Source organism: Sturnus vulgaris, chromosome 12 (genome assembly GCF_052056855.1).
Source record: "Sturnus vulgaris isolate bStuVul1 chromosome 12, bStuVul1.hap1, whole genome shotgun sequence".
Taxonomy (NCBI): Eukaryota; Metazoa; Chordata; class Aves; order Passeriformes; family Sturnidae; genus Sturnus; species Sturnus vulgaris.
Window position 1 is genome coordinate 8,147,501 of NC_142254.1, and position 15,328 is coordinate 8,162,828.

General features: G+C 37.3%; 1 protein-coding gene across 1 annotated transcript in view; it reads right to left on the reverse strand.

Annotated features, from left to right (window-relative positions):
* Positions 1 to 14: 14 nt before the first annotated feature.
* Positions 15 to 15,328, reverse strand: part of ITFG1 (integrin alpha FG-GAP repeat containing 1) — a 70,819-nt gene continuing 55,505 nt past the window's right edge. Inside the window, exons 15-18 of the mRNA XM_014882487.2 lie at positions 6,576 to 6,700; positions 5,615 to 5,697; positions 3,911 to 4,028; positions 15 to 563 (exon numbers count right to left, since the gene is read on the reverse strand). Of these exons, the coding sequence (XP_014737973.1) occupies positions 504 to 563; positions 3,911 to 4,028; positions 5,615 to 5,697; positions 6,576 to 6,700 (386 nt within the window). The 3' untranslated portion in view covers positions 15 to 503. The remainder of the gene's footprint in view (positions 564 to 3,910; positions 4,029 to 5,614; positions 5,698 to 6,575; positions 6,701 to 15,328) is intronic.

Here is a 15,328-nt window from a genome sequence, read left to right on the forward strand (position 1 = left end):
AAAATACAGAATACTTTAGGTTAAGCACCATTTAATGCAATCAAAATAATTAACAATTAAGTCATCTGAGAAATTTCACAAGTTTAATTTTCAAAAACCAGGTTGTTTTGCAGGAATGAATAAAGGACAAGACCAAATCAAGTGATACAAGGTATTCTGCTTGCTGAAATGCTACACTTCATTTACACACCTTTCTTTCTATCAAATATTACTAAAGAATTGGTACATAAACAATGGTACATGCAATTTGAACCCTTTACTAAGAAAAATAAATTTACAGTTCTGTTAAATAAAGGCCAAATGCTATTATATACAGTCTCTTAACTGAAAGGCCTTGTGAGACATTCAGGTCTAATTTTAATACTTTCCAAATAAATACCAGATAATGCAACATTTACAAATAACACACCAACAGTACTTTCATGGTAATAATTTTAAAAATCAGAATTTAGTCTTTCAATTAAGCAAATGAGTAGCAGCTCCTTCATAAATATTAAGGCATGTCACATAGCATCAAAATGGAACCGATGAGCCTCCTGTCGCTTCTCTCTGTCATCTGCTTTCTGAAAAATAATAATAAAAAAACACTTTGTGGAATCTAGAGCAATACTATTACAGAAATGAGCTGTCAAGTGTCAGAGAATGGTTGATTTTTTCAAGCCATTTAACAAAAGGCAAAAAGACTTAGTAAAAGCCCCAACAATTAACTTTTAAATGATGTCAGCTTGAAATAGCAATCATCTACACAAAATTGGCTTCTGCTGTTAATGCTCTGCTGTTATAGTATTTATGACCCATTATTTTCTGTTATTTCTAATAACGCTTTTTAAAAGGAATAATTCAAACCTGGAGACTGTTTCCTAGTATCCATTTTGTCTACATTATAGATATAAGATGAAATTACTCTGGACTAACTGTAAATGTAATTTATGTTATATGTACGAAGAATCTCATTTAAAAACATTCTGTTAAATACAACTTTAGAGCAAGACGACAGTTCAACCAACAACTAACAGCACCAAGTAGGAAAAATGTTCTGTGTTTTCTGTTTGTATTATGAAAATGTGAAGTAGGATGCACTTCCCTGCTTATTTATGCAGAACACATACTGACCCTGCTGAAAGAGTGAACTGGGTTGGTGCTTGGAAAAAAGCAGCATATTTAAATTGTACCTGGAGTCCATGTCATGTATAAAAATGTCCTCTCCCACGTTTCCTCTCGTGTGCTAAAGCACTTAACAGAGGATGGAAGCATTTCTTCAAGGATTCTTCACACACAGTGCAAACATGTGCTTGTGTCATGACAGACAGTATGTGTAAATCCCAGCATGAGAGAATTTGGCAAAGCAGACTGAAATGCTTTTTAGCTTGCAGAGGCCCATGTTCTTCCTTTCTTTTTTTTTTTTTTAAGGAGTAAAATGAAGAAAAGCCTCTCCAGTAGGTGCTGCGTGGGCATTCAGAACTGTGTCTCAGTTGATAAAAATACACAACAATTGTGGCAGAAATCGGTGCCCGTCTTCTGCCATGAGAGTTTGTCATCTGCTTTGGCTCAAGGCCAAAGATTTCCTCATTACACAATGTTTATGTGTGATAGCAACTCCATTGGATTAAATATGGATTTTACTGCATTTTGTAGCAGCAGCAGAGCTGTCAGTGAGGTTTAAGTTATATCAGTCTGGCTTTTTTGGCAGGGACTTTATCAGTGTCAGTAGTATTCTGGATTCAGAAAAGGGGTGGGAAGAAGGGAGTGGCACACTCTTTCCTACACTGAAATGCTTGTCACATTCCACAGAATTTCATAGTGTCACTTGGAAAACAATTTCCACTCCATTTCTTGTATGCTTCCTGAAAAAATTATGGCTTCAAATTTGACAGTAACTGATACTCTGCTGGATCCAGCAAACCCTCTCCAGCAGAATTTCTATCACTGTGCAGTTTTCATGACCGACCTCATGACCCCAAAGCAAGTTCTCAAAAATGAGAATAAGGACTACTGAGGGCTGTAGCAAATGTAGCAAGATTGTATTTGTTGTAATATGAATAATGGTGTCAATTCTTCCTCAATTTCTCTTTCATTTGATGTATCAAAACTAAAATCTAGTAACTGAGATTTCAAAGCTTTTTTTCCTCCAACACATTCAAAATTTCTAAGGCAAGATGGAGCAACACCTACCCCAAAACCCTACAGTTATTTCAGTATTCCAATACGTGTAAGAACTACTATAGACAAAGGGCCCTGCTACCATTTATCTGCAGAGGTCAAAGTCCAGTGTTTATTTAAAGTGCTGAACAAAACACTGCAGCTTACAGACACATACATCCTCTGGGGGAAAGAAAAGATTTTAAGTGCCAGTTAATTTCCCTTTCCTTTCTTTGCTGGTGTACTCCAGAGATCTGCAGGGAAAGGCATTTAGCCAGGACAGTATTTTTAGGAGAGGATTGTTGAGACAGTAAACTAAGAACAAGCTAAGAAACAAAGAACTTTGGAGTTTAACTTTACACATGTCAGTGATGCACAACACAGCCTTGGTGAACATTCTTATTTGTTCAGTATCTCAACCATATCTAAACATTGGGAAGGTAAAAATCCATAGGAAGAATATAAGAATTAAGACCTGTTTATACAATGGTCTGAAAACACACACAATTTGTCCAAATATTTGTGCCTATTTTGTGCTGGCAGAATTGGAAATGAGTTTACAATATAACCAATACACCACTTCATTCACACAAACCTGGGACTTAAAACAGCTCTCTTGCCTGAGTCTTTCCTTACACTACAATGCTTGAATTATTGTATAAAAATTGTTTTGAATGTTGCCCTTAAATCTCCATTTCTCCAGAAGGAATTATACATAGGTAATCCTTGCCCAACTCCAAGTTCAAATACCTTTTCTGCTATTCTTGTTTGCTAAAGATATGATGGAGAGAGAATTAAAGCCAGGCAGTGGCCAGCCCTGAGCTATCAGTGAGCAGTGCTTTCTTGGTACAGCAGGACATGCTAATGACAGCCATCATAAACTCTGTATTTCTTTGCTTTGTGTATCTTATTCCCAACTTTATTATTAGTTGGAGACTGTATTTAACATTTTGAAGAGTGAAGACTGACAGACAAATAACATTTAAATATGAAGCATGTGCAAAGCTTATCTGAATGTTTAACAAGGTCATTTTATTTCCACGAGCACAAAAACAAACAGTTCTACCATGTCAGAATGTGCAGTAATTTTATCTGACAGCTAAGATTATGGTTTGGGTATGTAGTAACATTTATTGGCAACTCTGCCAGTTGGGTATGACTGTGAACTGAGCATAGTTAAGAAAAATGGGAATGCATTTCTTTTGTGACATGAAAGGCCCCTTTCAGAATGGTTCTTCAAATCCACGGATTTCTATACCCTGCATGTGGAACTCAGACCCACAGAGCAAAGCACGAATGTGCACGACTGACTCCCTATGAATGTCAATGTCAGTGCAACCACCAAACAGACACACACAAAAAGGACTTTCTCCTTATTTTTAGATTACCAGCAGAACTCAAGATAAGTAAACTGAGTTCATGTTCCATTTTCCAAAACAGTTCCCCTTAAAACTGAAAAATGGAAAGCTTAGATATGAAACAAAGATGGCTCATTTAAGTTGGAAATAACAGCTTAATGGAAAAAAGGAAATGAAGAGCAACATGAACAAGCTTAAGTGCCTTAGAGCTTAAAGAAAAAAAATGCCAATTTTTAAACTTGTGGTAAATATTGAATTAATAATAACACCTTTTGTGACTTAATTCAATCTGTGACAGAAACTATTATACTGTAGAAAAACGTAAAAAAACCCCAATGTACAGCTCTGTAAAATATTAGGGAGTGTTAAATAGCACAGAAATTATAAAGAAAATATTCTAGCAATTAGCTTACCTTTTCTTGCCAGTGTAATATGCCAATTATTGCCAGGATGAAAACACAGACACCAATTAAGGCTATAGCTGTTAGCAGTACAATGTTACTTGGGGTCAAATACAGCTTGGCACTCCAGCTATACAAAAGAAGAAAATCCAAGGAAACATTAATACCCTTCATTAAAAAGCAGGAAACATATTTTACTGACAAAGATGAAAAGAACCTGTTAGGGCAAGACAGGTGACAACCTGGTCTAGACAAATGAGCAGCTCTACTTAGAGACTGAAGCTTAATGATGTTTACTTGGAAATATACAGCTTAATATAATTATTTTTGAGCAATACCATGTCTAAGTACAATTTCTGTTTAACTTTTCATGAATGCTATGGATATCCTCAGGGAATGAGTTTTTTCTCATTAGGAGATTTATCTCCTGCCCTTGCCTAGGACAAAGTAAAATGCATAAGGAAACCTTTCACAGGAATGCCTGGGGCCTGCAGCAGAGAGAAATAACCCTGGAAGATTTTTCCACCACAATGAGAAGCTCCTCTCAGACAGGCTCATGGGTCCAGTTCTCTTTTTCTGAAGTTTACCCAGGGACAAGTGCAGTTCTAGGCACCGTAAGCAGTTGATAATGGCTGAAAATCAACAAAATTAAGCACTTTGGGGCCCCTGGAAGACATCCCTCAAATCATGTGAGGTGCTGAGGCCTGGGGAACCCCCTTTTTGTACAAGTTTCCTATGATGGGAAAGCTGTCAGCAGCAGGCTCTATGTTGAGGCCTCTCAGGAAATCACATACCTATGTTCAGAAAAAATTAAGAAGCTTTTATGATGAAATCTGATTTCATCTGGGGATTCCATCCTCTGCTATTCTACAGTGTCCATAAACCCACTTTATAGGAAAGCAAAAACAGTTTAAGGATATGATAACACAAATTGTTTAGCACAACACGTACCTTTAAATACCTCAAGACTGTAACTAAATTTTCATCTGGCAGATGTTGTTTCTGTGGCTGTTAATTAGCAACTCAAGCAGCACATCACTTCTCCAGCGTTATTTGTTCTCTAGTAGAATTAACTGCTGAACTGATGTCAGAATCATTTCTGCATGATAAATGCTACTGACCTCACTGGTAGATCAAGCGGCAAAACGCAGCTGGAATATTTGCCTAATGTTTTCTCTAATAGCAAAAAGAGAAACATGCTCTCTTTCTGGGAGAATTATTTTAATTGCAAAGTGAATTCCATGTTCAAGCTCTCGTGCAACCAACCCATTCACCTTTACTTGAAGGGAAACATTCATTCCTGTAGCAGCAGCTACTGCATTCAGAAGGGCTGAGGCAAAGCTTTTCTATGGAACCAGACAGAAATTGCATGTTTGGTGAAACAAAAAAGCTTAATTCAACCATTACCATGCTTGTAATTTGTCACTGAGGATGTTCAATCTAGCAAGTATGTTATTATTTACAGGAGTGGAGCTGGTAATACATTTTGATTGTTTGTCTGAGCTGGTAATAGGTTTTGATTGTTTATGGGCACCATCTGAGAGGCTGTGTAAATACCTGAGCAGCATTTTCAGCTCCAGCTCAGCACTGACCCCCTGCCCTTGTTCTTCAGTAGGTCTCTATACAAATAACTATTTCTAAACCTACACATAATGCCTAATTTACACTGTGTATTAATGTAATTTTGGGAAGTGCAAATTCAAATGAGGCCATTACCTTCGAGGAACATTATGAGGATAGGGAATGACTATAAGCTGGGAGTTTGGTATGATAGCTGTCCATTCTTGTTTTCTTATGGACTGAAAGAAAAACAAAAGCTATGTCAATTCCTAACAAACAAACATTCTTACAAGCAAAGAAATTCTCTGTGAAATTGAAATATACAAAAGGAGAAATAAAAAAGTTGTGAGTTTTTAAAAAACTTTAAATATAAGTGATTAATCCCTCTTTGTATAAACCTGTTCCTCTGAAAGCTCCAAAATGCTTTAAAACTAAGCCCCCAAAAGTAAAAAGCAAAACAGCTATTGCTGACATGAAACACAGCATCTGCTTTACAAGTATAAAGCAACAACGTAATAAGGAAAGAAGAAAAGAATGGATTTTACAAAGGAGGCAGGCCAAACAAAACAATTATCCAAATCACAATTTGGCCCATGTGAGTACCTCACTTTTCACAGTAGTACCACCAGATCTTTAAAGGCTGAAAATGGTGAGGACCCCATTTTTGTGTTTCATGTGAAGATTAGAGAATCACAGTAATCTCCCCCCACCATGACACTGCCCATGCTTTTATCACCAAGGCAGAAGGGATAACGTGAGCCCCAGCCTGGCCACAGCAACTCTGGGAAAGCCCTGCAGCTACTGCAGTCCAGAGTAATTGGACCCTCAGACCTAATACCCATTTGCCCTACCAATAAGCACTGAATACCTGTGCCAACATTTACAGACCGTTTCAGTCATCTTTTGGTTTTATTTTGGCTTCAGAGTTTATACATCCCCCCAAAACTGGGCAAACTGGTTCTTTTGGGCAAACCTTTCTGTATGCAAACTTACTGCTTTGAGACTCTTACTTCAGAAAATAAAAAAAAAATCTGTCCCAGCAGTATTTCCACTCAAAGTCTCTTAGGAAAGGTAGCACCATAAATAATTAGTTTGACAATGGGAAATGTCACCCAACCTTTTCTCCCGAGGGCCGAGGGATGCCGACGTACAAGTGGTCCAGGAAGTTGGCGCTGCGGCCCAAGCCCAGCACGTTGTAGGGCAGCTGCAGAGCGTAGTGTGCTGACTGGCTCAGCTGGCCAGCTGCAGGCAAGCAGAAAGGAAGCCAAGTAGGTATTGTGGGGGAAAAAAACCCAATCAATCGAGCCCCAAACTACCAACTTGCTACACAAGTGCACGTTGCCCAGTCAGTAATAAAAATGTTTAAATGTGTTCACCAATTGTGTGATTATTTAATTCTTAAAGGCTCAATCCCACATTTCCAAACTACCTGTAAGCACTCACTTGGAGAAGAGCTTAAATAATTTACATTTTTAGGTAAGACAATTCTTTTTGAGTACCATCTCTATGTTAACTCGAATCTCCATTATTTGTTACAAGTTGAGAAGAAATCAACCATCTGCATTTATTCTTATATGATTAGTACCGAGTTTTGTGCCCCACTGATTTACAAGATCAGACTCAACATGTGAAGATTCACTTTAATTCTTGTCAGTGTTAGTCTGTAATTACTACTGTGTCACAAAATTAGCTAAGTAAATTCTCATGAACAAATTTTCAAAGAATAAATTAACTTAATGAAAACAGGATTGCAGTGGTGACAATCATAACTATAAGAGAAACTGTAGGTGGAAAATAAACTTCTTGGTTTTCTGAAAAGGCAGTAGGGAAACAGACAAATGTTGCAGTTATCAACAAGTTCAGTGGCATCCCATTTCCAAAGTATCCAGGTATTCAAATTAAACAAAAGAATTTCTCTAACAGTTTCTGGCCAAGAGATTATGATCCTGTGTGGGTTCTTTGTTCTCTTAGCAAGTGAGCTGCTTCCACAGCAGGAATCAGCACCTCAGAAGCACCACAGTGAAATCAGCCTTCACCACATTAACAGGAATGAGTGCAAAGGACACTTGACAGCCACAAATGGGTTTCTGTGACCAAGAGAAACAGCTTTTCACAAGGATGTGATTTAGTCAGTATTTTTAAAGCATCAGATTTCTCTCAGCTTTGATCCCTAATAGATTATGCCTGAAACCAGAAATTAAAAGTTAAACGACAAAATGCATCAGAATCTGAATTAAAGAACAGGAGGCCCTATTTTGTAATGAATTTACAGCCAACTCCTTTGTACCTCTCCAAACTCCCATCCAAGGCTTGATTCAGGAGGCAGCACTTTACCTCAGCCCACCGGCTGTGGCCAGACTGGTGACACAATAATCTGTGTATTTGTGGTGAACACGGGGCAGGAAAATCTCCAAATTCACCACCACCACTTCTCTGGCAAAGCCAAATATCCTTTCAAGAAAAACCAAACCCACCCTCCCATTCCTGGCTCCTGGAGATGTCACTAAACATTGGCCAAAACACAGCAGCACTTCACCAAGGGACAGCAAAGACACAACACCCACTTCCAGCAGCAGCTCTTCAGCTCCTGTCTGCTCCTCTGGGACAAACTGCTCCCTGTAGAGCAGCTGCTGCTTCTGAACCCCTGCCCATTACACTCACTGCTTCATGGTTCTGCTTCTGTGAACCTCCCTTCCCCTACCAGCTCCTGAGGAAGCCACTTGCCATATACTGTCAGGCATGTTTTGAAATAGGCTTGTTTAATCAGGAGGTAAAGATTCTGTATTATTGTGGGTTTAGAGCTATAATAATTTTATTTTAAAAAGCAAGATAAATGTCAACTGAGATCTGAAAAATCAGCTTGATGCAGTTATCTTTTTATTAAACTAAAACACTATTAGCAGAATGAAACAGTAATGGTCTTCCTAAAGATTATATACATTTTAGATTTATTTTTTTCCCCATGCAGAACCATGTAATGAAAAAGCAGATGAGGAAATACTCATTGCTGGATTTGTACTTTTGGGTCTCTGTTGTGAAGAAAAGGTGCACTGTGCACATTGCTAGGCAGATTTCTCAATTATAGAAGATGTGGCACAAAACACTGACTGAGCAGCTTTTCTCTTTAAGAACAGGGATTTTTCCATTAAGTTGAAATAACACAGGATAGGACAGCATAAGATATGAGTCCTGAGCATGTCCCTGCCTTGCCACTGACTCCCCTAACATGATCTTGGCTAAACTGCTCAATCTCCAGGTGTCAAGATCCAAATCTAAAATGGGAGTAATTCTTCGATTACGTAATATCGGAAACCTCCAGCTACCAACATACAAGTACTAAAGATCAAAGGTGGGTGTATTCAATTTGACTTGGTTAGAGAAACCAGATGTGTTACTTGAGCATGCTGCAACATAAAAAAAAATTTCCTTTTAGAATTTGTTTCACTAATGCTGAATGCTGAAGGACTTTCCCCAAAAGAACAAGGTACTGCTGTAACATCGAAAAGCTTTTAGAATTACTTTTGAGTGAAATATTTAGGATCATGAGAAGACTGCAACTAAGATCTTGCTTTTTTTCTTTCATCTTACAACTGAAATGAATGTCAACTAAATTAAAGAGAATAAAAGAAAATGTCATATACTGTGTGCAGTCAGCCTTAAAGAGGTTAGAGAGTCACATACTGCAGCAAGAATTCTTAAAGCACGGAATAATTTCATGGCTACTAACGCTGGTTCTTATGCCTACTAAGATAAGGATAATGAAATCTTACGCTTCAGGATGTAAACAGAACATTTGCAAAGGTCAGAAAGGAATGTTTTCTTCTACACAGAAGGCAGAAATGTGCACATACTTATTTTTTTATTTGCCTTTAAAATTGGGAGGTATTAGCTAAGCAGGATGGTAGCATGTAGAAGGTTCCAGTTTACTAAAGCTCACTAAGCACAGGATAACTTTGAGACTCCTCCTGCTTTCCTCACCCTATATCTATCACAAATTCTGTTTGATGCTTACTGAAAAGTTCCACTTAGAATTGCAACCAAGTAATTAAGAATGACAACTGCTCACCTGAGAAACACAAAAGCCCCAAACCAAGATGAAAAATAAAGAGAGAAATTACAGAGTACTGTCAACAGTTTACTGACATTATCTGAATTTCCCAGTCACTGCTAATTAATTTACTTATGAAAATATTTCCAATTTAATTTAAATAGCTACCACAGCAATTTGCCCTCTTGTAAAACTACTGGAAACAGCTTTCTACTTGTTCCAAGAAAATATGAAAACAGTTTTTCATCTTCAAGGAGGAAAGCAGGATTTATTTCTCACATTCAAACTGTTCTTTAGGTTTTTGGAAGTCAGTGTAGGAAAGATGGAGGAAGTGGTTGTTGCTTCAGAGTTTGTTTTACTTTATCCGTAGAACTGTTATTATAAATAAGGATTAAAAATCCTTCTCCTGATCATGCTACACATGATTTCTTTTTAATACTATTTTTAAGATTGTTCAGTACTATGTCTTTTGCCTTAAGCTTCCTGTTTCAAAAATGCCATTTCAAAGCATGCAGATATCATGGGCTATGGTATTGGTATTAGTGGTGGTATACATATTGTTTTAAATCACAAATCATTAAGTTTGTTGCTTCAAAAAACCTCAGGCAGAGTAAAATCCTCAACATTTCAGGACACGGTTTTCTGTGGTTTCAGCCTATTGGAGATCAAATTTGTTAGAAAAAGCTAATGATGTTGGGCAGCCAAACCTCAGAAGATTTTGCAGAGTTTGATATTCAGAAACCATTTTGGACCTTTTAGAATCAATCTCCTTACCTCTGAAGTCTGGCATATAAAATTGGAAGCAATTCCTACCATTAACCTTTCTAAAGTCTTGTCTGAAAACCAGAGCCATGTGTTGTCTGTGACACATCCAGTACTTGTTCTTTTATACCTGAATTAAGTCATTTCCCTTCTGTTTCCATTATCCTGATGTAAACTTGCTGAAAACTCAAGGGTAGCCTGTTCTCCCCTGAGCTGAACTGAAATGTCCTCAACAACTTATTTCAGGCTGAAGAATTTAACTCTGTGAGGGGAGAGTGGTTGCAGTTACATGTAGAAGCAATGCCTGCCCTGGTTTAAACAGCACTGACAACAAGTGGGACTGGATTTAGGAAAGGCCTCACTGAACCTACAGAAATAGATGCACAATACTGATACTGTTCAGTCAGTTCAAATAAACTTATTTTGTGAAATAACACAGCAGAACATGCAAGATCACTACACAGAACTGAAAGACTAATGGAAAATATTGTTTCAAACTGAAGCATCCCTTATGTTTGTTTTATCATGCTTTTCCTAACAAAATATTATTTGCATTTAATTAGCCAATTTAAAGCCATTCTGTGCAATTCAAAATTCAGCAATACTTTTTAAGATTTCAGAAGTGTATCTTTTAGTCTCAGACTTGCATGTAAATTCTTCTGTACCATCACCTACCTGAACACTGAGGTCAGCACATTAATTACTTTTTATTATAGATTAGACAAACATATGCATCCTAGAAAAAGTAAAAATTAGTCCAAAATCTGCCATGCAGAGGCTGCATGGATAGCTGCACAGCTGGGAAAAACACCGAGGCAACATCTGGAACAGGACAAAGGTCATTGAAGATTTGGGTGCAATTGCACAGGGTCCATGCATCCCTTCCCTGCACAGCTGGAACTCTGCAGTGATGTTTACTCTGCAGCCATTACCAGCATTGGGCTAAATTGCACTGAGTGCTTCCCCATTTTGTAAAGCTGGCAGCTTCTTATTTTATTTGAAAATATGCCAGAACCACTTACTGAAAGAGAAAGGGGAAACATAACTGATAGTAATGAAAAACATGGAATATGCCTAAGAATTTATAAAGAAGCTTTCAAGACAAAAACCCAATCAAACAAAACCCCAACAATTTCAAACTTGGAAGCTTCATAAATAGCTGGAGAAATTGATTTGCTTGGCTTTAGTTGAAAGCTTTACTTCAGTTCCTTTCATAGTGCCTTTGGGGGTCACTGGTTGGAAAAAAAAATAGTAGTGGTTAAAGAGTTCTTTTTCTGCCTCAAATATGCAATGGTAACTTCATTTTTCTAAGGGCTGGGGTTGTCTCCCTGTTTTCCCCTGCTGGTTGCCTCTTTTCCTTAGTCCCCCTCATAGGAAATTCCAGATTAATGCAGTACACAGCTTCACCTCTCAACCTTTTCTGCAACACCTGGTTCTGGAGTACCAGAAATAACATGGGGAAGGGAACTCAAAGTGCACTCTTGGGACTTGGACACTGATGATTGCAGTGCTGCCAACACTTGGGACACTTGTGCAAGCCTAAACTCCAAACCTGATGCATTTTTATGAGAATGTGTATTTTTATGAAAAATACCTTTACACCATAAAATTATAGAAGTAAAACTGGTAACTTAAAAACCCCCTCAAACAATAGAATTACCATACTGGTATGGGGAAGCTGTGTCATTTGTAATGCTCAACTATCCAAGGTTTGGTAATATTGCAAGCAACATAACAAGTTTAAATAATTTTTCTAAACAAAAGACAATTATGCAGAAAAACATTCTAGAAGGCTATTCCCACCTATAGAAAACAGAAAAATCCTTTCATTGAATACAACTATTCAATTATTAAATTATTCCAGCTTGTTCCATAAATACACTCTTCTTTCTGTGTAGTGAAATTCGACACAATGAACCTTGCAGTGTCAAATGGCCATTGAAAATAAGCTTATTTTGCTTTTTTTCTGGTACATATTGCAATGTTTATGTTTAAATTCACGACTATAATAGCTGCTAGACATTTGTGTTCACCTCACAATTCAATTTAGTTAAACAGCAGGAGAACTCAATGCAACAACAGGGAAGAGTAAGCAGATTTCAAAAAACCAGAAGGGCACGACTTCACAGCATGTGAAAGGTCATTCTGCCATGGAAGGCTTTAAAAAAATAAAGCAAAAGCAGCAAAATGAAAGAGCTCTGGAATGAGAGTTGCAAAGGCCATCAGTCCACACAGCTTCACTCATACAGATGCTTAAACAAATTATGATTTGATCCATATGAGCCATTGAGTGAAGCTACCCTGATAATCTTCCTATGGACATGGAGCTTTGAGGAAAGCTGAGATCCTTACTGCCACTTGCTCCTGGACCACAGAATGAATGTTTGATGGACACAAGCTGCAAGTATGAGCCTGTTTATTCCAAACTCTATTAGCACATTTTTACTTCAGGAGAGAAAATTCAGATATGTGTAGCACAGGCTGAAATAAAGAAGATATTCTCCCAATAAAAGCCTGGAAATGTATATTATATATACCTATAATGTATATGTAGAGCTGAAAATCTGGCTGACACTCACACTTAACTATGGGCTCTCCTTAAAAATAACTCCAAAAGAAAAGGGAGAAGGCAGGTTGCAGGAATGGATCAGAAAGCATGACTTAAACTTGAGTTTGTGTATTTCTCTTGGATTTACACTGGACCTGGTCTGATCTCAAGCATGAAATTCCTTAAATATTTGAAGGAGCTGTTGCAGATGATTTTCCTCTTCGGAAGAGAAGGTCTTTGGAGGTATTAACTGCAAATGTAAGGCCCAGAACTTCTTCATTCTAATGCCCACGTTGTCAATTGCTATTCCTTGTAGCTAATTTAACTGTATTTCTCGTAAGGTTACAAGTGAATTGAGCAATGTGAAAGTAAAAGCACAGAATACATGCTAATTATTATTCTGCTATCTTTTAACAACATACTGGAATGTTAATAGGAGACAGAACAATTCTAACAATGTTTTTAAGAAAACCCTCATAATTATGCAAATTTCCTGTATTTAAGGCTTGGCAGATCAAAGAATCTTAAAATGAATTAGATAAGGACAGCCATATGGGCCTTTTTATTTTACTCTCTGCACAATTTTGCCTACATGAAAGATGCCATAACTCACAAGTCAAGTCCTGCAGAATTTAGGAGATCAGAAGCAGAGTGGGGACCATGGTACTTTGAGTATTTTATGGGTTACTTAAGCCCAGGGCTGCAGGGATAACTTAAGGTGGTTGGTTACAGCAGTCCAGCCAACAACTGTCCCCCCACTGAGCACAGCCATAAAGGCAATAAATAACAGCAGCTGACTTTGGAGGGGGACACAAAAAGGAATGATAAGTTTTGTTTTTATCAGAAAAAGAACTGTTTTTATTTATGTTACTTCTTGGGAAAGGGAATAATTATTTTAAAATTTTGATTAGCTCATTACTCCTTTCAGATAATTAAAAGCTTCAAATATGGATTGTCTCATATTATATAAGGAAGGCAAATAAGTTGATGAAAATTAGTTTTAAAATAGCACATGAATGCTATACTAATAAAAGCTTAATGTGGAAAAGGTATTTTGTAGGTTCATACATGGTCCAAAAATGTCACATGGGTTTGGTATTGCCTACCAGTACACATAAGGAATATTGCTTGATGATTTCCTGATAGTCAAATAGAAGAGGATTGTGATGGAATGGGCTGTTTTTTCTGACAACAACCTGTAGGCCAGTGATTCTAGTCAGAACATTTACTGAATCTTACACATAACACTTGCAAGAGAAGAAAATCTAGCTATAAACCTAATGTAATACCCTTAGAAAACATGACTTTCAAAAGTTCTTGCAGGAATTATACAGACTCAAAAAAAAAAAAATCTATTAACTTATTAGTGTTGAGAAACTGATCAAAGACAGCATTAGAAAATTCCCTGCAGCAACACTGCTGGGGTCATAAATGCACTTGGAATTCATTACTGTTATTTCATAATGTCAGAACAGAAAAGAAAATTCATCATGCCTGGACTCTGTTAGGTTTTTATTATAGTAAATATGGTAGCTGTGAAGGGAATATAGCAGTATTAAATCAGATTTGAAAACTGTTTCTTAGAGTAAATCATAAAAACACTGCATTTCTAGAAGAACTGCCACCCCAAACACAAACAAAGAAAAAACCACAACCAACCAAACTCAGCAAACCCTAAAGAAAACGTTTAAGAAAAATGCATTTACTTTAGTTCTTGGAAGAGAGACACAGAAAAAAAATAGGAAAATGATACATGAAATAGATCCAAATTTTAAGCTAGTTTTATTCCACACATTTATAAGATCTGTGCATTGTTCCATGACACAGAGTTAGAAAAATGTCTTTATTTAAGTATGTACAAACAGACTCAGGTGTATCAAGAGTATCAAGATATGTTTTTGCAGCTAGCTGGTTTGTATTTCAGGACATTTTTCTCTTTAATTTTTCTCAGATGGAATTAACAGTCCTGAGTACACTATTCATGGTGAGAGCATTGTTAGTGATTCAAACTGACCAGGACCTTAACATGGCAGTGTTTCCTCCCCTAAATTATTGATTTTATTTAAGTTAGTGTTAGACAGAATATAATCTTCCCAGTGAACTACTGGAACTATTTTTTTTTAATCTGAGTTTAATTTGAAATGAGACTGGAGTGACAGATACAGATGACTGCACTTACTGATCATCTTCAGCTTATGAGTTTGGGATTTTTGCCTAAGCAAGAAATGAGTCCATTATAGTCCTAAGATTACCAGTCATAAATGAGACTAATAAAGCACTTTGTGCAGTCTCCTGTGTTTTCTAGAAGCCAGCAGTCCACACCTAGGAAGGCAGCATAAACCCCAGGATATTCTAACATCAGGCACTGCTTGGACCACAGCCTAATGCATGATTCTCCCTTTGGCTGCTTTGTTTTTGTGCCTGCAAACAGCAGCACCTGCACCATCTCAGGCCAGTAAAGCTTTAGTTACAATACAAGTTGCACCAAGCACCCCTTCCCCTTGATTTTGTT